Source organism: Callospermophilus lateralis, chromosome 2 (assembly GCF_048772815.1).
Source record: "Callospermophilus lateralis isolate mCalLat2 chromosome 2, mCalLat2.hap1, whole genome shotgun sequence".
Lineage (NCBI taxonomy): Eukaryota > Metazoa > Chordata > Mammalia > Rodentia > Sciuridae > Callospermophilus > Callospermophilus lateralis.
Genome location: NC_135306.1, coordinates 207,878,297 through 207,902,194, shown reverse-complemented (window position 1 = coordinate 207,902,194; position 23,898 = coordinate 207,878,297). Strand labels below are relative to the sequence as shown.

General features: G+C 65.3%; 1 protein-coding gene across 1 annotated transcript; it reads left to right on the top strand.

Annotated features, from left to right (window-relative positions):
• Positions 1–21,798: 21,798 nt before the first annotated feature.
• Positions 21,799–23,417, top strand: Fgf4 (fibroblast growth factor 4). Its single transcript, XM_076844856.2, has 3 exons — positions 21,799–22,138; positions 22,642–22,745; positions 23,241–23,417. Exons 1-3 carry the CDS (start codon positions 21,799–21,801, stop codon positions 23,415–23,417), a joined length of 621 nt encoding a protein of 206 aa, XP_076700971.1.
• The last annotated feature ends 481 nt before the right edge of the window (positions 23,418–23,898 follow it).

The following is a 23,898-nucleotide window of genomic DNA, read 5'->3' as shown; positions in this document are numbered from 1 at the left end:
CTCACGGGTGTCGTGAGGGGTGGTCCCCCCACCCCAGCCCCAGCCGCAGCAGGCCTCCGTGGCCTCCTGTGACCCTGATGTGGCCTCCCGTGGCCCTGATGTGGCCTCTCGCCCGCAGGAGCATTACAGTGCCGAGTGCGAGTTCGTGGAGCGGATCCAGGAGCTGGGCTACAGTACCTACTCCTCCCGGCTGTACCGCTCGATGCCCGGGGGCCCGGGGACACGGCGGCCACCCAGCGCCGAGAGACTGTGGTACGTGTCCGTGAACGGCAAGGGCCGGCCCCGCCGGGGCTTCAAGACCCGCCGCACGCAGAAGTCCTCCCTGTTCCTGCCCCGCGTGCTGGACCCCAAGGACCACGAGATGGTGCGGCGGCTGCAGAGCGGCCACTCCAGGCCCCTGAGCAAGGGCGGCCAGCCTCGGCGACGGCGGCAGAAGAGCCCGGGAGGCCGCGGGGGAGCCGAACCCTCGCACATCTGGGCTCCGAGCTGAGTGTCCACCAGCCTTGCCTGCCGTGTGGGGACTGGGGACACGTCCCCACCTCCCTGTGCTCTTGGACAAGGCCAGAGAGCCCGGGGCCTGCATGGCTCCAGGGGCCTGCTCTAAGACACTCGCGGTGACGTGTCCAGGGGCTGCTGAAGGGACCGAGGACAGCCCAGTGCCACCAGGGTGGACGGCGCAGGGTCCCCAGAGCAAACATTAAAGTATTTTATTCTGCTGTCACTTGCCCGACGTCCTGCGGGGGAGACCTCGCGGCCTTTCTGGGCACATGCGCCCCTGTCCAGTCCGTGTCAGCAGTGACGCGAGATGTCACAGTCTGTTCCGAGTAGCGGGCTGAGCTGTGTGTGGGCGGAGAGGAGGCCTCTGCCGTCCACACTGGAGCTTGGGGCTCTCGTGCCACACACGTCACGCGGGCTCTGTGTGTCCCTGGAGGCTGCGTGTGCATGTGTGTGTGCGTGTCCGTGTGTCTGTGTGTGTGTGTGTCCTGTGTGTGCGTCCGTATGTGTGGTGCGTGTGTCTGTGTGGCAGAGAGGCAGGACAGGGTGTGTGTGTGTGTGTGTGTGTGTGTGCGCGCATGTCCGTGTGTCTGTGTCTGCGTGTGTCCTGTGTGTGCGTCCATATGTGTGGTGCATGTGTCTGTGTGTCTGTATGGCGGAGAGGCAGGACAGGGTGTGTGTGTGTGTGTGTGTGTGTGCGCGCGCGCGTGCGTCGTCCGTGTGTGGGGATGGAGGAGGAAGGAACTCACTTTGTTCTCGAATCCCACGAGGCCCCCCACACTGGAAGCTGTGTGTCCCCTCAGGCAGGGACTCTGTCCTTCTTTGTCCTTGAAATCTGCCGCTACCACCCCCACCCCGCCAGCTACCACCCCCACCCCGCCACCGTCTTGCGTAACTGACTCTCAGAGGGGCACCGTGACTTGCTGTGAGGAGCCATGGCCGGGCTCCGTCATGGCCCCAACACCTGCCCCCAGCAGTCTGATGGGTGGCTTGCCAGGCCACCCAGGGGACGGCCAGAGGCCCAGGTGCTGCGGTCACCCCTCCTGGCACCTGCACCCCCAGAGGACAGTGCTCTTGGTTCCCCCCAGCCACGGCCAGAGCCCAGGTCAGCCCGACTGGCCACGCTCTGGCCAGTGGGCAGCACAGGGCCTGCGGGTCTGGAAGAGCTGCCTCGGGTGTTGCCTGCTGAGGGTGCACACTGAGGTCCCCAGGCCGTCCCCGAGGGGGACGTGCAGTCAAGGGTCCAGCAGAGGCGGCCCGTGGCCATGTCCATCCAGAGACGGGCACCTGTCACGGTTATTGCCGTTCGCAGGTGAGGACCCAGAGGCTTGGCACGCGCACGGGTGCAGCCGTGTCCCGGACACCTCCACTGTCCACGCTGCGTGTCAACAGCCGGTCCCTCCGAGGGGGGGGGTGGGGCGCCTGGCTCACAGGAGACAGCCGGGCGGGGCCGGCCTCCGGGGCCACTGTGGGGGGGCCGAGGCCTCTGCTCATCACCTGCCAAGGCCCCAGGGAGAGGGCGGGGGGCGGGAAGGCAGCCACTGCCCGGCTGGGAGGGGGGCTGCGGGCTGGGCACTGCCCTCCGTGGGAGGAGCCCTCTGAGCTGGTGGGGGTGACCGGAGGCCCAGGTGACCTCTCGCATTCGCTCAGCCAGGAGGGAAGGGGAGGAAGGGGGGAGAAGCGGGGGGACCGGCCAGGGGGGATCTCGGGGACTTTGGGTGGAGAATCTGTCAGGAGCAGGTGTGCCACGGCAGGGCCACCGTGGGGGACAGCGGCGGTTCCTGCGAAGGCCAAATGCCATCATTGTGGGGCCCACAGTCCCTGCGCCAGGCAGTCCCCAAAAGGACTGAAAGCAGGAGCCAAAGGGGCACCCACAGGTGACAGTGTCGGTCACAGGAGCCTGAAGGCACGTGTCCACCCCCAGGAAGGAGGAGCGAGCCGGGTCCACCCACAGACCAACGCCACTCGGCCCAGGAAGGAGGGACTCTGCCTCCAGCCCCGGGGAGGAACCCCGAGACCCGTGTGAGCAGAGTGGCCTCGTCCTCGTCCCCGTCCCTGTCCTAGGGGCCTGCTGTGGGGCGGAGCGCGCTGGGAGCCGGCCAGGGCGGCCGACAGGGTCCGGGGGGTGGTGTTTTGGGGAGATGAGCAGCTGTGGAGGGCCCGTGGGGCTGGTGGCATGACACTGTCACCGTGCTTAACGCCCAGACTGTGGCCTAGCTCAGCTTGACCCCTGTGGCACCCTGTGAATGCCATCGCCACCCTGTGCCATGTCACCAGAAGTGGCTGGGGGAGGGCACCAGAGCTGTCAGTAAACATGGCTGGACGTGGAGTGGCCCCAGGGTGGCCAGGAAAGAGTGGCCCTGTGCAGCCGGCCCAGGCAGGGGCAGTGCTGGGCAAGGTCAGGCCCCCTCCCGCTGCCCCCGGCGCCTGGTGAAGCACAAAGCTGAGCTGTCATGGGCCCCTGAGTCCCAGCCCTGGACGGACAAGCAGGACCTCCCCAGGGGGTCAGGCTGCCCTGTGACGGGGCACTCCAGCTGTGCAGACCAGGCCGTGTGACCCTGCCAGTCTCGAGCCCTCCCCCTCCCAGGGGTCGGAGGCCAGCACCGCCGTGGAGGGCCACCCTGCCCCCGCAGCGCTCCAGGACACGAGGGTTCAGCCCGGAGCTGGCCCTGCCTCCTGCAGCCTGCAGCAGCTGGGACGGCACGGCCACCAGCGCCACCCTGCGCCTGCGACGCCCACACCCAGGGGCAGGGGGCTTCCGGGGAGGAAGGAGCTGGCAGGTGCCTGCCACGGAGCCTGGCTGTCCAGGGTCAGCTCGGCCTCTGCCCACGCCTGTCCCCGGGGCTCCCGTGGGGTCCACCGAGGCAGCCCAGTGACTGCTCTAAAATACCGGCCACACAGCCCGGGAGCGTGGGGACGCCAGGCCAGGAGAGGCGGGCCGGGTCCTCCTGCAGGCTCTGGGCGAGGAGCTGGGGACGAAGGCAGAGTCTCGTGGCTCACGTGGCCTGGGAGTCCCAGGGACCCAGCCTGGCTGGCCGAAGCCTGGTAAAGCGCATGCCCTTCAGACGTGTCTGCCCTGGGGTCGTCCACGTGGTCAGGAGACTCGACGGATTCTCCCTCGTCCTTCCTCCTCTACCAACCACCGTCCACCCGCCGTCCAACGTCAGCACCAAGCCAGGCCGGCCTCCTTGGGCAGCTCAGGTCCGGAGGCGAAGCTGCCTGCTTGTAGCTCCGCAGGCCGGGGACAGCAGCAGGCTGGGCGCAGGACCCCAAGAAATCCTGGAAACGCCGGGAGGGCCCCCGCTGGTGTGAGGATTGTCTGTGCTCATGCTGGTGGGGCCCGAGGCTGGGCTGGCCCAGTCAGCAGGGCCCTTGGGTCCATGGCCACCTCACCGCCAGGGACTGGCCCTCTGGGCAGCTCTGAGGTGGGAAGGATTGACAGCTCCCTTCAGGGCCAGCCCTTCAGCCAGCTCAGTGACCACGTGCACGGTGACCCGGGTCCTCCACAACCTGGGGCAAGACCTGCCTCTCCACCTGCCCATCAGGGAGGCTGCTGCCCAGAGTGCACAGGAGGGGCCTGGGCAGGCGGCCGGCTGGGAGCCCACCCTCACGCCCCTGGCCCTGCAGCCCAGCCAGCCCCTCCTGGCCCCCAGGGACACCTGCGCCGGCTTGGTCCCCAGGGCTGGGTCCTGAGCTTCTCCTGCCTTGCTCCCTCCGGAGGTGCGGGGACACGTCCATGGGACAGTGGTCTCCGGAGGCACCCAGGGGCAGCTTTCTGGTCTTCGAGGCAACCCCCTTTCGTCACCCGCACCCAGAGCCACCAGAGCCCCTGTGCCGGCCCTGGCCCTTCCTGAGGCCCACGCTGCTGCCCGATGCTGACCCCCAAGCTCTTCCCACCTCAGGACCTTTGCCCGAGCTGCCTGCTCAGATGCCCTCCTCTCCACCTTCACCAGCCTGGCCCCCCTCCATCTTCTGAGCCATCCGTGGAACCTTCCGGAACCCCGACCCCACAGCGGCCCCTCCCACCGCTTTTCACAGTATCTTGTTGTTTTTCCTGCGCAGGATCCACACGGCCTCTGACCGTAGCCCACTGCTGTCCCCTATTCAGCAGCAGCCCAGTGCTCCCTGGAGGAGGCTGCTCCGAGGAGAGTCACCCCGATGGCCCACTCCCCTCAGACAGAATCGAGGGCTTGGGACAGGCAGGAACAGCGAGGCCGGAGGGCCAGGGCGGGACGTCACAGCGGCTGCTGCTCTCTGCCACTACTCCCCCCTCTGAGGACTGAGATTCAGAGAGGTTCAGCAATTTTCTTAAAACCACACAGTCAGAGAGGGGTGTGTCAAGGCTGGCTCCAAGGTCTCCAGTACCCAGGAGGGGACTGAGAACAGGGGGACAAAGCAAGTGACACCGTGCTATGGCCACTGTGGAGGTCCATCTAGTGGCTCTTCCAAAGCTAAACAGAAGCCAGAGGCAGCAGCAGGAGCCTGTGATCCCAGCAACCTGGGAGGCTGAGGCCGGAGGATGGCAAGTTCGAGGCCAGCCTCAGCAGCTTAGCAAGACCCTCAGCAAGTGAGTGAGACCCTGCCTCAAAATAAAAAGTAACAAATGGCTGGGGGTGTGGCTCGGTGGCTAAGCACCCCGAGTTCAGTCTCCAGTCCCCAAAACAGGTGCTGGGTGGAGCCCAGTGGCAGGGCCCCGGGTCCCCTCCCCAGTCCTGCGAGAGGAGAAGAGAGCTCCGCGTGACTCGCACCCAGGCCTCCGAGGCCCCAGGAGAAATCACAGCAGCTTCGCGGGAGCCGGGCGAACCTGACCCTGGCCTCCGCTGGCCACGGCTCCTAAACGCTCCAGGGCCGAGCGTCAGAGCACTGCCCAGCAGCGGGGGAGCAGAGCTGACCGCTGGCCAGGGAGGACCGGAGGGGCGGGCAAGGCCACGGGCCGGTGATGCCCTTTACGTGGCCTGTCCCCAGGTGGACGCTGCGTGGAGGCTGCCGTAGGCCTGTGGCCTCCAGGACACGGGGAGCGGGGACAGAATCCAGGGGGGACAGAATCTGGAGACGCCCCGGAGCACCCCCCCACTGTGCCCAGCACAGCACCCCCACGGGTCTCCCCTGGGGCTCTGGCACTTACCCCAGGGAATGTGACAGCCCAGCCGCGGTAGAAGCCTTGCCGTGAGGGCTAGCCTGGTCACCCTCTGGGGACAGTGGGGGCTGGGCTGGGGCTGGGTCGCCCCACGTGGTCTAGGTGGGCCCCTGGGTGCAGTACTGCAGCCCACCAGCAGATGGCAGTAGTCCTAGGGACGCCCTGGGGTGACCCATGCTGAGGACCTGTGGCCAGTCTGTCCCTGCCTGTGGGCAGTGGGGACTCTGCTGGTGACAGCATGCAGGGACCTCTGGGTCACCTAGGTCAAGCAGGAGGAGTAAGAATGAACTGTGCCTGGCCACCCCGCATGGCCAGGGTGACGTGGAGGACGGGGCTCCCCTCCTGTAAAAGGGCCACGGCCCCAAGGAGGCAGCCGTGGCCTGGGGCCGGGTAGGTAGGTACACAGTCGGTGCCCACTCTTGGCACTGGGTGGGAGACGGGCCACGGAGCCCCTCTGTCAGTGAGCGGGTGGAGGACGCGCGTCCCTGGGTGGGGTGACAGCCGTGAGGAGGTGCAGTACCCTCTGCTGGGTGGCCCTGCTTCTCAGCACCCCTACCGGGCTCCTCCCGCACCCAGCAAGGGCAGGGCTCAGAGAGGGCAGGCTGTGGCCCCACGTCACACAGCGTCCAAGAACTGGGGCCACGTTGGAACCCGTCCCGGGCTCTAGAGTCCTGCTGGCCCTGGGCCCAGGGGTGCAGGGGACCCTGAGTCCATCTGAGGCCCTTGACTTAAGCCACAGCCTGGCAGCCTGGCCTGGCTGTCCCCCTGGACCTGGGACCTGGCCCAGCAGTCCTGTTCAGCCTCGGGTGCTCAGGACCCCTTGCTGCCAGTCTCCCTGGGTGGCTCTGGGCTGGGGGCTGAATTCCCCCCACGTGGTGCCCATTTACAGGTGCGGAGACTGAGGCTCAGGCTAGTCCCAGGTTCCCAGCTGTGAGGAGTGAGCCTAGACTGGAAGCTGGGCCTTAGACCCCAGGAGAGACACTGCTCCACGCTGATCAAGGACCCAGGTTCCTCCCATCTTTTTCCTCAATATTTGTCATAGACCCTTGACTTCATTGTACAAAATTGCTGCCTAGATTCCAGCCACCATACCTATGTTCCATCCAGCAGTAATAATAAGTTGGGCAGGTCTCCAACTCCAAAGGGCACCTTCCAGAAGTCACACCCACTACCGCTGCTCACTTTCCACTGGCTAGACTCCAGTCACCTGGTCACGCCAAGCTGTAAGGGAGGCAGAGATTTGCAGTCTTAGCTCCAGGCAGCTCAGTGCCAGCCAGCACTCGGGACTTCGATCACCAAGAAGGAAGGCGGGCAGGCGGCGGGTCCCCGCACAGCCCCCCAGAGAGGGCACCGGGCTCCTCACTGGCGCCTCCTGAGCCATCCAGGTCTTCCTTCCTGGTGGCTTCTCAGAGCTGGAGGAGGGGAGGCTGCTGTGGGCTGGAGGCTGCCTCCCAGAGTCCCCTGCAGGAGGGCAGCGTCCCGCCAGGCCCAGCTACGCCTGGCCGCAGGGTCCCCCAGAGCCCACAGAGGCCCCCACGGCTGTTCCCAGAGGCCCACTCTGGACAAGGGAAGACGGTGCGCCTGCCCTGGCCCCCACGCCTGCCCCGGGGCTTGGAGGGGCATGGCCAGCAGCCTCCGCAGACCCCCGGCTCCAGGGGGTGAGGCTGGAGGCCCCGGCGGCTCACAGGCCCAGGAACCAGGCCGCACATTTGCCCATGGACCTCAGCCCTGGGCTCTGGAGCTGGCGGTCCCCACCCCAGCTGGGGGGCCAGGGCAAGCGGTGGGGCAGGACCCCCCACGGCTCCCAGCCTCTTGCACAGGGAGGGTGGGCTGCAGCCACCAGGGGGCCAGGGGCCTCCCTGCCTCCGTGGGGCAGTCATTGGAGGGTGCCCAGTGGGGCCAGCAGAGGGCATGGGCAGATGTGTCCGAGCCAGATCTTGAGGGGACCGGGGTGAGCCTCAACCTGGTGTACAGCTGCCAGCAAGCTCCACCCACCTGGAGACCCCACAGGAAGGCGGCCGGGTGTTTGGGGGCCAGAGCTGAGGTCCCGGACTTGGGGCTGCAGGTCCTGGGCAGGATCTGGGCGCTGGCCACATGGCCTTGGCTCATGGCTGCAGAGACCGCTGGCCTCACCCCCCGACTCGGCTGCCTTCTCCTTTTCTTGTCCCCATTTTTCCAATGAAGGAAGAGCTCAGAGAGGCGAAGCCATCTGCCTGAGGTCACACAGCCTTGGGTCTGAGTGACCAGGACCAAGGTCCAGCAATAAGACAGACCTGAGGTAGAGCCTGGCTCCATCCAGTCACCTCGACACCTTCAGGAGGGTCCCTTTGTCCCTCTGAGCCTCCATTTCTCCCAGAGAACCTGGCGGGGTGGGGGGTTGGGTACTAATGCTTGCCCCTCCCCCACCCAAGGGGAACCAGGCAGCGTAAGAGACTCGAGGTGGACTCCCCCTGTGGACAGGCAGGACCCGGAGGTCACTGGCCCCATCCCTGACCTGTTGTCCACAGGATGGGCCTGGTGGCCTCTGTGGGTCGGGCCCCCCATCAGCCAGGGTTGCAGATGCCGCCGGGTGGGGTGAGGCGGGGCGTGGAGTGTCAGAGAGCGGGTGACCTCAGGGTCCAGCTCCAGCCACCTCCCTTCCCAGCTGCTGGCGCCACAGGTCTCCACCCAGGAGGACGGTGCTATCTGATGGCCACGTGGCGGTCAGCACTAGTGAGGCACCGGACACGACGGTGGCCCCAGGAGGGACGGTGGCACTGGGCGCTGCCCGTTGTCAGGCTGAGTGGGCGGAGTGGGCAGGGATGAGGGAAGCCCTGGCCCAGGTGTCCTGCCCGGGAGGCGTCCTCCAGGCCGATCCCCAGGGACAAGGGGGACGCTGGTCACTGGAGGGGCCTGGGGTGGGCCAGCAGAGGGGCACCGCGGGCAGCGCTCTGAGGACGGTGCTTGGGTGGGCCCTGCCCTCGGCCCCTGGGAAAGAGGCCTCACTGCTCCCACAGGGGCACCCCTCCTGACCCCGAATGTCCACAGGCGCTGCCCGCAGAGCCCCTGGCCAGGACCACGGAGTAACAGACTGAAGGGAACAGGCCCCGCGGGTAGTGAGCCAGGCAGGAGGGGCCCGGGGACAGGGGCGAGCCCACACTGTCACAGAGCTGGCTGCCGCCACCTCCGCACATGACTGAAGGCCAAGGTGGTCCCCGGACGCCGTGGACCAAGGCCAGCGCGTGATGGAGGCCGGCTGGGGGCACGGAATCCTGCGGCAGGAGGGGTCGCTGTGGGGAGCCCGGCTCCCGGGAGGACCCACGTGGATGTGCTCTTCAGTGTAGCCAGAGGGCCACACTCATGAGGAGGCTTACGACAAGGGACACTGGGCAAGGACATGGAGACACTCTGAACTGTCTGCACCCTTTTCTAGAAATCTGGAACTATTCTAAAATAAGAATGGACGGAAATGAGTCAAACTGGGCGTGACTGGGATCCCAGCAACTCGGAGGCTGAGGCAGGAGGATGAGCTTGAGGCCAGCCTCAGCTGCGTAGCAGGACTCTGCTCAAAATAAGATTTTAAAAGGCTGAGAATGCAGCTCAGTGGTAGAGCAGCCCTGGGTCCCATCCCCAGTACCACAAAGGAAGAAAGGAGGGAGGGAAGCAGGGGAGGAGGGAGGGGAGCAGGGAGGGGAGAAGGGAGGGAAGCAGGGGAGGAGGGAGGGGAGCAGGGAGGGGAGGAGGGAGGGGAGGAGGAAGGAGGGAAGGGAGGAGGGAGGGAGGGGAGGATGGGAGTAGGAAGGAGGCAGTGGAGGAGGAAGGGACGAAAGAGGGAAGCAGGGGAGGAGGGAGGGGAGCAGGGAGGGGAGAGAGAGGGAAGCAGGGGAGGAGGGAGGAGGCAGGGAGGCAGGTGAGGAGGGAGGGGAGGAGGAAGGAGGGAAGGGAGGAGGGAGGGAAGCAGGGGAGGAAGGAGGGGGAGGAAGGAGGGAGGGAGGAGGGATGGGAGTAGGAAGGAGGCAGTGGAGGAGGAAGGGACGAAAGAGGGAAGCAGGGGAGGAGGGAGGGGAATATGGAGGGGGGAAGGGAGGTGAGAGGGAGGAGGCAGGGAAGCAGGGGAGGGGGAGGAGGGAGGGGAGGTCAGAGGGAAGAGGAGGTAGGAGGAAGGGGAGGGAGGGGAGGAAGGAGGGGAAGAGGGAGGAGGCAAGGGAGGAGGCAGGGGAGGAGGGAGAGGAGGAGGGAGGGGAGGAGAGAGGGGAGGAGGGAGGAGACAGGGGAGGAGGGAGGAAGGAGGGGAGGTCAGAGGGAGGAGGGGGTAGGAGGAAGAGGAGGGAGGGAGGAGGGAGGGGAAGAGGGAGGAGGCGGGGGAGGAGGGAGAGGAGGAGGGAGGGGAGGAGAGAGGGGAGGAGACAGGGGAGGAGGGAGGAGACAGGGGAGGACGGAGGAGGGAGGGGAGGTCAGAGGGAGGAGGGGGGTAGGAGGAAGAGGAGGGAGGGAGGAGGGAGGGGAGGAGGGAGGAGGCAAGGGAGGAGGCAGGGGAGGAGGGAGGGGAGGAGGGAGAGGAGGAGGGAAGGGAGGAGGGAGGGGAGGAGAGAGGGGAGGAGGGAGGGGAGGAGGGAGGAGGGAGGGGAGGTCAGAGGGAGGAGGGGGTAGGAGGAAGAGGAGGGAGGGGAGGCCGGCTGTGTGCAGTGGAAACTCACAGTCCAAACCCCAACCTCCTCCGGGAACTGTTCTGGCGCTCAACCCCAAATTCAGAAACAAAACGGAGGGTTTCTTTAGCGCAATTGGCGGTGGAGACAAACGCGGAGCCGCCTGGTGTTGGAAGTGGCTGTGGGTGAAGGACCGCCGAGCCGTGCACCCACAGGGACGAAGGGGCACAGAGCCAGTCCTCCCTGGGCGGGGTGAGGGCACCCCTGGAGCGGGCTGGCAGCCCTCCTGGGGCTCCCAGAGGAGCGGGCTTTCTGGGCACAGCTGGTCCAGGGGGCCTGGCCCTGTGGGGAGCCTGCCGGGCAGCGGGAGGCAGGTCTGGAGGCTCAGCCAGGCGGCCAGGGCTCGTGGCCCAGTACTGGGAGCCTGGGGGAGCAGCCTTGGGCCCCGGCTGCTCCGGAAGCCTCTCTCAGGGGCCAGGCTCAGGCTGCCCACTGGCCTCCACGTTGCGGCAGGACCCCTCGCGGTGACCTTGCCCTACTGTGTGACCGCGGCTAGGCAGAGAGGACGCGGCCCCTCCCCCTGGGCCTATCAGGGCTCCATCTCCTGAGACCTTCCTGCAGCCACATTCCTGGCCTGGGTGATCAAGATGGGCCGAGGCCGGGCCCCGTGGAGTGCCACGGTCACTGCTTCTGGCGTGTCCACATCCCCTCCGCCGACAGCTCGTCCCCTGGGACCACAATGGCTCATGAGAAACCAAACATCCTCCCCAGGACAGCACCCGGCAGCCCCTCCCGCCAAGTCCGGGCTCTGGGAAGCACTCAGCCAGGCCCGGGAGTGACAGGATTGACAAGGACGTCGCCCTGACCCAGGCAGGACCCCCGGCCAGCTCCCAACCTGCCCCAGGGGAGGAGCGGGGCGTGTGGCCAGCCCTGCAGGGCCTCGGGCTCCTCTTCAGCAGATGCGAGAGGGCTGAGGCTCGGGCGGGCGACTCCCCGTGGTCAGCAGGTAATGGCGAGTGGGGCTCCCAGAGGTCCCCCTCCAGGCCCCTAAATCCACAGCTCATGGGAGCCGGGACCTTGAGGGTCCAGACCAGCTGCTGCCCAGTGACCAAGGCTTCGCTGACCACATCTCCCAGACACCCCAGACAGGCTGGCCGATGCCCTCTGGTTTGTCCCTGAGCTGGCCTGGCGTGTTGTCCTGAGACAACCAGGAAACGGGGTGATGTCCACATCAGCAGGAGATGTGCTCCACAGGGGCCGGCGTCCATGGAAACCGGCTGCTCCGGGAGGACCCTGCCGACGGGTTCCTGGGCGGCATGGCCCCGGGGCTGGGCAGCCGTGCAGGGAGGGCGAGCAGAGCCACGGGAGCGGGCTGACCTGATGGCTGACTCCCTGCCCGCAGCCCGTCGTCCTGGGCGCTCGCTCGCTGTGGCTCTTCCTACGTCTCTTGGCCGTGGCGCCCAGTGTCCAGGAGAATCCGCGCCAGCAGCATGCCTCGTGGACTGGCCCGTGGTCACAGCTCACAGGCACCTAACCTCAGGGGCCTCGGTGTCCACGCCGTGCCGAGAGCTGGAGAGGGGTCGCAGGGGCCAGCAAAACGCCAGCAGTGCTCAGTGCGTGGCAAGCAGCGTGCCCGTCACCACGCCACTGCTGGGGGCCCTTCCACTCCTGGGGGCTGGGCTGGCGTCTTCCTAGTGGACACTGAAGGTCTGCAGAACAGACGCTGGTGGCTCTAGGGACAGAGTGTGTGCACAGAGACCGCGGCTGCCCCCCGCAGCCCTCCGGCAGGGTCTGCAGGCCCACCTGTCCCCTGACTGCTGTCTGTGGCTGGTGACACGTGGCAAGGCTCTGTGGTGGGGCAAAGACTGTGACCCCTGGGCTGAAAATACTTCCCATGTGGCTCTTCCCCACAGTCCCCCGGGCCTGCCCTGCGCCTGGCAGTGGCCACCAGCTTTCACGGCTGAGCCTCTGCAGGGTGGCCTCCGGCCCCTCCTCCCCGCCAGGCCCTGGCCTCCCTGCCCGGGTGCTGTGGGCGGAGGCAGCACCCCAGCCTCTGGGACAGCCGCCCGCCTGGCAGCCGCTCCCACACAGGACAGACTCCACACAGGGCCACGAGGAGGCAGGACAGGGACGGCCCCCGCCTGGAGTGGCTCGGCGGTGAGCTGTCCCATCCGCTGCCACCTGCCCGGCCGGCCGGCGTTGGGGCCTCTCAGGCTGCAGGACTGGGCTCCCCTGCTCCCAGCTGGGAAGCCCCAGGGCTCACGGCTGCTGCTCCTCGTCACCCTGACGCTGGGCCACCGACCTGTGGGGCCGCACTTGTGGACGATGGCTTCCCCAGGCTGGAATGTGAAGGGGGTGGCCCCGGGAACCCCGCCCGACAGGGAGCCGGGCTCGGCCGGGCTGTTCCCGAGGATGGTGGCCCTCGGGCACCAGGGCAGCACAGGCCTGAGCCATTTGCAACCCGACGGTCACTGGAAACCAAGCCCTGTCCTTGGTGGGAGCGCTGCGCTGCTGTCTGCGGTGTCCCTGGGCCTGGTCTCCGGGGCAGGAGCCTTCCCCAGACGGCCAGGTGGAGGTTCACGAGGGACCACATTCAGGGCGGAGGGGCTCCACTTCTTCGTGGGCTCTCTGACTCCCCTTCCAGCTGGCCTGTGACGTCACAAAGAAACCAGGAGCATCTGGCCGCGAGCAGCCTGGGCCGCGAGCAGGGCCGTGGTCTTATTTTGGTTTGCGCACGGCGCTCTCGCGGGTATTTCCGTCGAGCCCCCCTGAAGCTGCAGATGCCAGGGCTGTATTTAACTCCAGTGGGCTGCAGGAAGAAGCCCGGCCAGGCTGACCTGTGCTCAGGGGTGACCCCTAGGCTCACAGCGTCTATTTTAAAGGAGCTGCCATATGGTCTTTGCCAAAATAGTTGGAAGAAGACCCCGGAATAGCAGGCTGGGTCGGCCCCGGCTTAGAAGCCCATCAGGGGCTTAGGGGCAGGCGTGGGGGGCGTCAGGGAGCGGGCAGCAGAGACGAGGAAAGAGGGGCGCTCGCCACCAAGCCAGGGGCCCAAGAGTGGCCCTGGGGCTGCTTGTAGGCCCAGCGTCCCTGGCTCAGAGGAAGGAGGCCCTCAGAGCAAGGACCCCAGAGGCCTGTTTCCAGATGGGGAGGCTGTTTTCGGGGCCCAGAGGCTGCGTCAAGCCCGGGTTGGGGGTTCCTGCACTCAGTGGCAGCAGTCACAAAGATGCCAGGCAAGGACAGGGCCCTCCCCCAGGGGACGCTGCTCTTCCTGAGCCCTGCAGGAGTGGGAGAGGGCTACGGGGACCCCGGCCCCACGTCGGGGCTCCTCAGCTTCCCCAGAGGAGGGGACCTGTGTGTGGCCAGGGAAGGCCACCGGGGGAGGAAGAGCCCCCTGGGAGCCGCAGAGGGCCTCTGAAGGCCTGTCCCAGGGCAGAGTGACGCCAGGCCTTGCTTTGTCCCTGGGATCTTAGAGGCCCCGAAAGGCACACCCGGCACCGGCCCCCACGCACATGGGGGAGCCACCCCAGGCCTCGGCCACCCCCGGGCCTCGGCCTCCGCGGGGGCACAGTGAGCTGGCCTGCCGTCAGGGTCATGGAGTGGTGGGGGACAAAGCGGGTTCCCACCACCCGCTGTCCAGGAGCAGTGTGGCCACCTGAGGGCCAGCGCCAGGCCCAGCAGCTTCACAGCGTCCTGCCGCACAGCCGTCCGGACAGCGAAGGCACCTTTAAACCACGGGCCCCTGAGCAGGACCGAAGGCAGCGGAGGTGGTGCCGGTGCCCAGGCACAGGGAGCCACAGAGCCCCTGGCAACCAGGGCGTGGAGGTGCCCAGCCCAGAGCGCAGGAGCCGGGCAGGTAGGCCGCCCGGAGCGCTCTGGCAGGGGCTGGTGAGGTGTGTCCTGAAGTCCCTGTTGGGACTCTGGTGTGGTCACCTCCTGATGGGGGATGGGACCTGAGAGGTCAAGGTTGAGCTGAGGTCTGAAAGGCGGAGAGGGACAGTTCTCCAGAGCTTGTCCCCAGGAGCCCTGCCCACGGCCCAGGCCCGTGTCCTCCTGCTAGTCCACGGGAGGGATGGGCTGCCGGTCCCTGCCCTCCTCGATGTCCCTGGAGCCAGGGACACTGAGGGGCAGGTGACCCTCCTCCCAGCCTGCAGAGCCCCCGGGTGGAGGGTGGCATCTGGGCCTGGAGCCCCCAAAGACCACGGGGGTCTCTGGGAGCGGAGGCTGCGGGCCGAGACCACCCTCAGGGCCCGGCCAGGTCAGCGCTGAAGCCACAGTGACTGCAAGGGCCCAGGCCTGTCCAGAGCCGAGGATCACTCCACCTTGCCCAGTGACAAGCCCAGGGGACTCAGGGGTCGTCCCCGGCACTGCAAGTAAGAGAAAGGACACACTCATCCCAGAGGCTGGCCAGACGGGCCTCCGAGGGGCTCCCGAAGGGACTCACAGGCCTGCGCTGGGCTTCCTGGCTGTGGCCTGGCTCCTGCTTCACATCCACAGGAACAGAGCTGCCCTGGGCCCAGCCGCCCAGGGCCACGGTCCCCACCCACCCAGGAAGGACCAGAGATGCCAGTCCCCGAGCACCGCGGGAACATGCCCTGAGGGGCGGGGCTCCGTTGGAGTCCTTGCCGCGGTGGACAGGCAAGGGCAGGGCGGCAGGCCCAGGGAACCCTCCAGAACACTTCCGTCTGGTCACCGTCTTGGTTGCAGGGAGTTGCGAAGGAGTAGTTAATAGAAGGTTCTGGCTTTAAAATCGTATCGATGTTAGGTGACCTTGGTGGGAAAGAGAACGGAAATTCAGATAGCAGGTGAGATTGGGGGTCTTTGGTGTTGGAATAAAGTTTCTGCATATCCTTAAAATATCCTTTTCTTCTCATGGTGCTGGGGACAGAACGCAGGTGTCACCCGGCTGGGCCAGCATGCTGCCCCTGGCTACGTCCCAGCCTCACGTATTTCCCTTTCTCTCTTGTTTTTTTGGGGCAAGGCAAGCACTCTGCCCACTGAGCCAAATCCCCAGCCCCGACATGGATTTTTTAAAAAATAAAAATGGCACACATCAAATTCTTAGGGCTTTAGAATCTATCTGGCACATTCAGAAGACTAAAGCGCGATAGATGAATTTCATTGTAAAACATCGACATTTACAATGTTCTGAGTCCAGGCCTGTGCTACACGCCTGTGGTCCAGCTACGTGGGAGGCCGAGGCAGGAGGGTTGTAAGTGCAAGGACCCCGGGTAACTTAGCAAGACACAGTCTCAAAGTAAAAAACTGCAAAGGGCTGGGGATGTAGTTTAGGGTACAAGGCCCCGGATTTAATCCTCAGAACCAGGGGGAAAAAAGTGCCAGATTTTTATTTTTTTGCAATTATTTATAACCCATTGTAGATTTCAAGTTAAGAAGGTCCGAGAGCCAACTCACCGGAGCCTGAGAGGATGGTGGGTCGGAAGGGAAGAGGAGCCGGTGCCCCTGGTGGACAACTGTTGCCTAGGAAGGAAGAGAGCCTGGGCCGGGGCTCCCAGCCCAGCAGTCCTGCCCCAGGGGCACCGCGACTCCGGGGTTGGTCCCCCTCCACTGTCCCTGGCTGGAGTCCTTGCACATGACTCCTGCTCCCTTGGACAAGGAACCCAGATGTCATCCAGGGAAAAAATTGCCTTTTTCAGCCCAAGGTCAGTCTAAATCCAAATTTGAGCCAGGGCTGGACCTCTCTGGCCTTCAGACATTCGGGGTCTGTGACCTACTCACTGATGCCAGGTCACACCTGCGTCTCACCTTTCCCGTGAGCAAGGGGCCTGGCAGGGGCAGGGGCCAGCTGGAGCCTGGTGTCCACCTCCCCCATGGTCAGCAGAACGCCCCCCTCTGCCGATGTGCAGCGCCGTCCCTAGGCTCCCCACATCGGGGTACCGCTCTGGCACCTCCACTGGGGACAGACGTTTCCAGAAGGAAGAGAAACCTCGGCCCTCGCCGTCAGCTCTGCGCTGGCCTCCGGGGAACCAGGAGCCCAGGACCAACAGGAAGAGGTTCCGGGGGCAGGGCAGGCAGTCCTGGGGACCATGGGGGCTGGGGACGACAGCCAGGGCTCGCGCCATGCCAGCCGGAATAGAGGGCTGCCCCCAAACCCTCTCCACGCCCTGCATTTTTGGGATCCCCGTTTCCTAAGGACCCCCTTTCTAGAGATCCTCCCAGAAACCCGACCAGGGGAACATGGTTATAGGCCCAACTCTAAGGGAAACCAGTGTGGGGGGAGGTTTCAGAGAGGGTGAGTGACTGTTCCAAAGCCACACAGCCCATCAGGAAGGCCTGGGACCCAGCCTGCCTGCTCCAGGTCCCTGACACATTTGGGATGCCATTGTCCCCGATGTGGGGCCTGAGAACACTCCTCTGCAAGGCAGGTGAGTCAGGCCAGGGGGTGCTTTTCTGGGTTTTCCTGGCCGTGCTGTCACGGGGGAGAGACAGGGAAGGCGCCACGCACAGCGGCGCTCCCAGGACCTTCCCTCACTGAGCCCCTCTGCGGCCTTCCTCCCACCCCCTGGGGACTTCACGGAGGTCCCTGCAGGGCCGAGGGGGTGGGGGGCCTCCCTCCTCCCCACGAAGCCCCGCTGGATGGCCTGCCCACTGCCGGGAGCAGACCCCTGGGGGTCACCAGGGAAGAGGGGCCCAGGAGGGAGAAGGAGTGATGGGCAGAAGCCACGCCCACCGCCATTCCAGTGCCCCTTCCCACCCTTCCCGGTGGTCAACCCACCAGGCCCCTGGGTCCCCATGAGTAGACGGACCCCTGGGCAGGAGGGCCAGGCCCTGGGTGACCAGGTGAAGCCCTGTCCTCCCCGCCTCCTGCTGCCTTCTGAGAGCCAGGAGGCCCCCGTGGGTCCCTCTGGGCTCCAACAGCTTTGATCTGAAACGCCGAAGAGCCCGGGGCTGGGGCTGCAGGGGCTTCATGGTCTCCCACGCGGGCAAATGGACACGCTGCCTGCACAGCCCGAGCCCCTAAGGTCTGCGATGAGGCCCATTGGGGAAACTGAGGCGGGCAGAGCTGTCTGGGGCCGGCCTCGGCACCTGGGCGGAGCCCTGCTCTGCTTCGGGCCACGCCTTGACCTTGTGAGGCCTCAGGCGCTCTGAGTCCTGATCCTGAGAAGTGGTGCTGATAAGGAGGCCCGGCCCATGCCGCGGGGCAGAGAGGGTGCTCAGCTCTGTGAAGCCATGGGCTGTGCCCACCCAGCCCTGGGACAGCCTTATCTGAAGAAGAGCTGTGGGTCTCAGGGGTTGCAGGCCCCTGGACGAGGAACCTGGCACTTCACAGGCCTAATTCTTCTAATCCTCTCAGCACCACTGGAAGGTAGATAAGAAGTGGACAGGCCCTGGTCATGGGGTGGGTGAGGCCAGGCGGGCACCTGGCTCCCCAGGCTCGGACAGGACAGCCAGGCCCCAAGACGACCTGGCCATGAGGCGCTCAGGGGACACACGCTACCCCTGAGGGCTGAGCAGCCCCTCATTCAGATGTCCCAGTGCCTGCAGGCGAGGAGGCTGCTGTCCTGGCTCTGCAGATGGGCACTCGGCAGGTCCCTTCCCTACTGTCCCAGGGCTGAGTCATTAGAGCCAACAGCCACAAACATCTGTACCTCTGGGGGACGGCAGTGACAATAAACAGACAGTGCTGCCGGGTCCCCTCACAGCGATCCCTGGAGCCATTAACTCTTAGCAGGGGGAGCAGGGACTGGGAGGAGCGGAGAGTCAGGGTTTCCAGGGACCCAGTTCCACTTAGGGAACTTGAGAAGGTTCTTGAGACAATGGTGGGTCAGGTGGCCAGGACCCAGGGGTGGGGGAGGGGCCGGGGACGCTCTCTGAAGCTTCTCCATTTTGCTGCAAGTGAAGAACTGCTGTTAGAAGTCTCTGGACTCCGGCGGGACGGCCCACACCTATGATCCCAGTGACTCAGGAGGCCGAGGCAGGAGGATTGCAAGTTCAAGGCCAGCCTCAGCAACTTAGCAAGACCCTTTCTCAAAATAAAAAAAAATAAAACAGTCCGTGATGTAATGCAGTGGTGGAGCTCCTCTGAGTTAATCCCCAATCCCCCAAAGAAAAGTGTCTTTTAAAAAATAGTGAAGGGAGCTGGGCGCGGTGGCCATGCCTGTCATCCCAGCGACTCGGGAGGCTGAGGCAGGAGGATCATGAGTTCAAGGCCAGCCTCAGCCAAAGTGAGGCACTAAGCTACTCAGTGAGACCCTAAATAAAATACACAATCCGGCTGGGGATGTGGCTCAGTGGCCAAGCGCCTCCGAGTTCAATTCCCGCCATAAAGGAAAAAAAGGAAAATAGTTACGGGGCTGGGGCTGCGCTCAGAGGTGGAGCGCGAGCAGGAGTAAGGCTCTGGGTTCCATCAGCAGCACTAGGAGTGGGGAGAGGTGAAAATGGCCCATTTTATATCGTGTATATTTTAGCACCATTAACTCCAACAACAACAACAACAAACAGAAACCCCCTTCCTTCTTGGGGTGCGTTGGGCGTCCTGGAGCTGTGCCCCAGGCTGCACCTCCCTGTTCCCTGGAGACTCTGCTGTAAGGGGAAGCTGCAGAGGGAAGAGTGAGCCATTTGCAAAGTTTACACCGCCCAGTGCCCCAGGCTGCCTGGGTCCGTTGGCCCAGGATCCGAACCCAAAGCAGCACTTTTTCAATTATTATTACTGCGAGGTCACGGGAGGTCCTCGAGGCCCTGCTGGTTGGTGGCAGAAGCCCCTGCACTCCTTGGGGGAAGCAGCCCTGCAGGGGAGCATAGGTCATAGGTCATAAAAGGTCACTATCTATCGAGGGGGCTTCGGCCTTGGTCGCGGGTTGCAGCTCTGGGCCCGTCTGTCCTCACCCCCCGCCAGCCCTCCACCCACCGGCCTGTGAGTGTTTGTGGCGCCTCCCACAGAATTAAAACCTGGCCTCGTTTCCTCCGCCAGCATGTCCTCCTACAGGCAGGGCTCCGTCTTGGAAGGCAGACGCCAACTCTTTGCCCATTTCACAGACGGAGAAACCAAGCACGGTTAGAAGGCAAGTGGCCGGTCACACAACCCACAGGCTAGGGGTCGGTGCGGACCCAGGCAGATGTCTGCGGAGCCCAGAACCTCTGCCTGGTCCTTCCTGGGGTCCCTGGTGGCCACGCTCCCTGGGGTGCAGCCGGCAGAAGGGCTTCAACCTGAGCTAAGAGAAGGTCCCATCTCCATCCAGGTCCGCTTACTCTCCCTGCCTGTCCGGGCACGTGGGAGGGTGGCACTGTGCCCTGCATGGAGGACATGCTGGCGGAGGAGCACCAAGCCTCGCTTAGCCTGCAGCTGTTTACTACTGAGCACCTACTGTGTGCCAGGCACTGGAAATACAGCTGGGGACCACACAGACCTGTACCTGCTGCATAGAGGTGACAGGCTAAATGGGGTCAGTCCACTGACAAATGAGGAGGATTCCTAGGGGCTTGCAGAAGCTGTGAGCAGAGAGCCCAGACACCAGGTGTCCCTGAAGGGCTGCTACCTAAGAGCAGACCTGAATGGAGAGAAGTCATGGAGGAAACCTAGGGGACAGTCTCCCTGCAGGAAGGCTGGGGACAGGGAGAGGGCAGTGTGTAGGAGCAAGGCCGGAGGCGAGTGGTGGGGAGATGCGGGCGTGGAGAGGGGCTCCTCCCCAGGGTGCTTGTGACAGTTACGCAGGCCAAGCCTGCAGCAGGTTACAGGTGGACCCAGGGACCACAGTGCCAGCGCGGAAGCCAGACCTCTGGCAGAGTTCCCAGTCCTCTGACCCCAAGAGTCCCTGTAGAGGGAGCGGCCACAGAGCTGGGAGATCCTCTGCTGCCTGGAAGGTCCCCTGTCCAACCACAGGGGCACCAAGGGGCCCAAGCACATTCCTGCAATGAGCCTGCAGGGGAGCCCTGGGCAGGGAGGGCTGCGTCCTGCCAGGAACCCAGGGAGACTCACAGGCTTCTGCCTGCACCTGTGGGGCTCCGGCTGGGTCCCACCTCCCCAGGGGAGGTGCCCAGGGGGGTGGGGCAGGCCACATTCCACGCCATTTGGCAAGTGAGGAGCCAGGAGCCAGAGACAGAAAGGGACCGACCCAAGCAAGTGAGGGGCAGGTTCTGACCGGGATGGTCTCCTCGGCACAGATTCTAGGTCCCTCTGGGGCTGGGGGCCCAGAGGCTGCCGAGTGCCCCCTGTAGCTGGGAGTGGCCCGAAGAGCCTCCGAGGGTCTGGAGATGAGGTTCCAGATCTGCCAAGGCCCTCCTGGGTCCCCAGGGCCCTCCTTCCTGGGCCTCAAGCCTCCCAGGTCCCTTGGAGTGTAGGAACAAGCCACCTCAGGGTTAGAGGGCAGGTCCAAGGGCAGGGGGGAGGAAGAAAGGCCTGGGGAGTGGTCTCTGCCCACAGGTGTGGTGGCGGTGCAGGGAGGGGTGGGCTCCACACCCTCCGCGGCTGGGGCTGGGGCCTGCTCTGAGGTGGCAGCCCAGCGCCACAGGTACCACAGAAAACAGGGATTTTCACACCTAGGTGAGCAGGCGTCCAGTGTCCCCTGGCTGGCCCGCCCCATCAGACCATGATGGGCACGGTGGGGGTTAGGGGTGGGGGCGGGGAGCCTTCCTGAGGCCTGACCTGGGACCCGGGGTCTTAGCTGGGGATCCTGCCGAGGAATCCTTAGCCCTGCATTACCATGTGGGGTCTCGGGGCCCTGGCCCCCTGAGTGCACCCCCACCACCTGCCCCTTGGTTCCCTTTGGAGCACCCATTTCACCAGCCTCTGCCCAGACAGGCCTCCACCTGATAGACAGGACCGACCTCTGAACCGCCAGGCCTGGGGGACCTGCCCTGTCCCGTGGCCCTCTGGTTGACCCTGGCCCAGCCAGCCACAGGGTGGCTTGTGCCCATGCTCACCCTCCATGCCAGGCCAGTCCTTAACACCCTAGCAAAGGAACCAGGCTCTCGGGAGTCCCTGAAAGAAGAGAGAGGCGGGCTCCTGCGCCCACTCTGATAAAGGGAGAGACCACGACAGGGACAGCAGGGGCAAACAGAGCTTTGAAAAGCTGAAGAGGAACCGACGCGAGGGGCGGGACGAACAGGTTCGTGGGCTGGGCGGAGCCAAGGGTGGGCGCCCGGGTCCCCCAGGTGACAGTAGCTGAGCTCATCCCTGGCCTCCTCCCCTCCCCTGCCCCTGATTGGCAGGCGGCCTGCGACCCGGCGCCCAGGCGAACGCCATCAGCCCCCCGCGGGCGCGGGCGAGTAGGAGGGGGCGCCGGGCTATATATATAGCGGCTCGGCCTCTGGCCGGCCCAGCGCGCAGGGAGGCGCGCATCGCCTGGTAGAGTCCCAGCCGCGGCCGCGCGCCCCTCCGCCGCTGCCCGCCGCTCCATGCAGCCCCGGTAGCTTAGCGTCCTCGCCGGGGTACCCTGTCGCTCACCGCCCGCTCCTCGCTCTGCCGCGCACCCCGAGCCTGGGCCCAGACCGTGCGCTCCCGCGGGCCCCCTCTGGCGCAGCTCGGGCCCCGGCTTCCCGGGCGCACGGACCGCTTGACGGACGCACGGCCCTCGGGCCGGGATGGCGGGGCCCGGGACGGCCGCGGCGGCTCTGCTCCCGGCAGTCCTGCTGGCCCTGCTGGCGCCCTGGGCGGGCCGAGGGGGCGCCGCCGCACCCACAGCACCCAACGGCACGCTGGAGGCCGAGCCGGAGCACCGCTGGGAGAGCCTGCTGGCGCGCTCGCTGGCGCGGTTGCCGGTGGCCTCACAGCCCAAGGAGGCTGCCGTCCAGAGCGGCGCCGGCGATTACCTGCTGGGCATCAAGCGGCTGCGGAGGCTCTACTGCAACGTGGGCATCGGCTTCCACCTGCAAGTGCTCCCCGACGGTCGCATCGGCGGCGTGCACGCGGACACGAGCGACAGTGAGTAAGGCCGGCCGGGTGGGATGGGTCCGGGATGGGGAGCAGCAGCTGCCTCTTCCAACTCACCCAAAGACACACGGAGGCCCAGGGCGGGCACCTGCTCGCGGGCCCTGGGAACTGGGCTGTCTCGGGTTCCTGTCCCGTAGGACGCAGGGACTCGGGGAGGCAACCACTTTGGGCTCAGCGGCCGCCAAAGGGACCGGCTTTGCGCACAGCGGCCGCCGAGCCCCGCCTCCCCGCCTCCCCGCCTTCGGAAGCCTGGGCTGCGGCGACCGCCGAATTCCAGCACTTTAGCCTGCCCGTGGGCACAGAGCGCCGGCACGGCCATTGGCACCCACGGGGCTGAGAAACGCGCTCAGGCTGAGGCGGGTCTTGGAAGCCTCTGCAGCCTCCGGGGCAGCCTTGGCCTTGCAGTCCTGAACTGGGTGAGGGCTCTTGGCTCCACACCCGCCCTAGAGTGAGCCAAGGTCACCTGCCTTGGTGTGACCCGCACTCACTCCCAGGTCTGCTGGAGCTCTCCCCGGTGGAGCGGGGCGTCGTGAGCATCTTCGGAGTGGCCAGCAGATTCTTTGTGGCCATGAGCAGCAAGGGCAAGCTCTATGGCTCGGTGAGTACCTTGGAGTTGGGCAGGCACCCGGGTGCAAGGCCAGCAGGATTGTGACCCTCTTCCAGGTCCATCTGTGCCTGGGCCACCAAGGGGCAGTTGGTGGGGTCACCAGGTCCCAAGGCTGGCAGGCAGCACCGGCCCGGGGACCTCAGAAGTGCCCAGAGGCAGGCTGGGTGGCCAGGGGCCAGCCCAGACGAAGGGAGCCACCCGGTCACTGCCCTTGCTGAGCAGGCATCCCCTGACCCTGTGAAAGGGGCCATTGGGAGCAACAGTCTGTGCCCAGTTGGGAGGGTCCCAGCGAGGACGTGGAGATGACCTCCTGCGCTTCGAGGTGCCTGGCCAGTGGCCAGCACTCCAGCTGCTGTGGGCTGGCCGTGCCTGCAAGGGTCGTGACACCCTGACTGCCCAGGAGAGACCTCTCAGCCCAGAGTGGGTGGCTGGGCAGACCCCTGGCGGCCGGCCAGGGTCCCTGCTCACTGTGCCCCTCCCTCCCAGCCCTTCTTTGCGGATGAGTGCAAGTTCAAGGAGATACTGCTCCCCAACAACTACAACGCCTACGAGTCCCAGGAGCACCCCGGCATGTTCATCGCACTGAGTAAGAACGGCAGGGCCAAGAAGGGGAACCGAGTGTCACCCACCATGAAGGTCACCCACTTCCTCCCCAGGCTGTGACCCTCCAGAGCCGCCTCAGCCTCCACGGACTCTGGACGGAGAGTGGAATTCAGGAGCAGGTGTACGATATTTAAGTTAATTATTTAAATATGTATATATCGCCATCAAATTATTTATGGTTCTGTGAGTGTGTTTTGTAATTTTTTTCTGGAAAAAGAAAAGAGGGAAAAAAAAAAAAAAAGAACTAAAACAACCCAAAAGCAAGTCTGACTTTTCTGGCGTGACAGGGGACAGTCTCACCTTTGGATTTGCTTTACTCTCAAGAACTTGATATGAGTGTGCTGCTATTCTGTGTTGTAAAGACAGTGACATCGGATTCTGATGGCACCCAGCACCCTGGGGCCGCGGTCTCCAGCGAAGGGGCGCTGAGCGGGTCTTCCTCTGGCCGTCCACGGCCGTGCCCTGTTGCCAGAGTCGGGACATATCGGTTTACTTCGGGAACCGAAAGCACACTGCCAAGTCCTCGCTGCCGCTCCGTTTT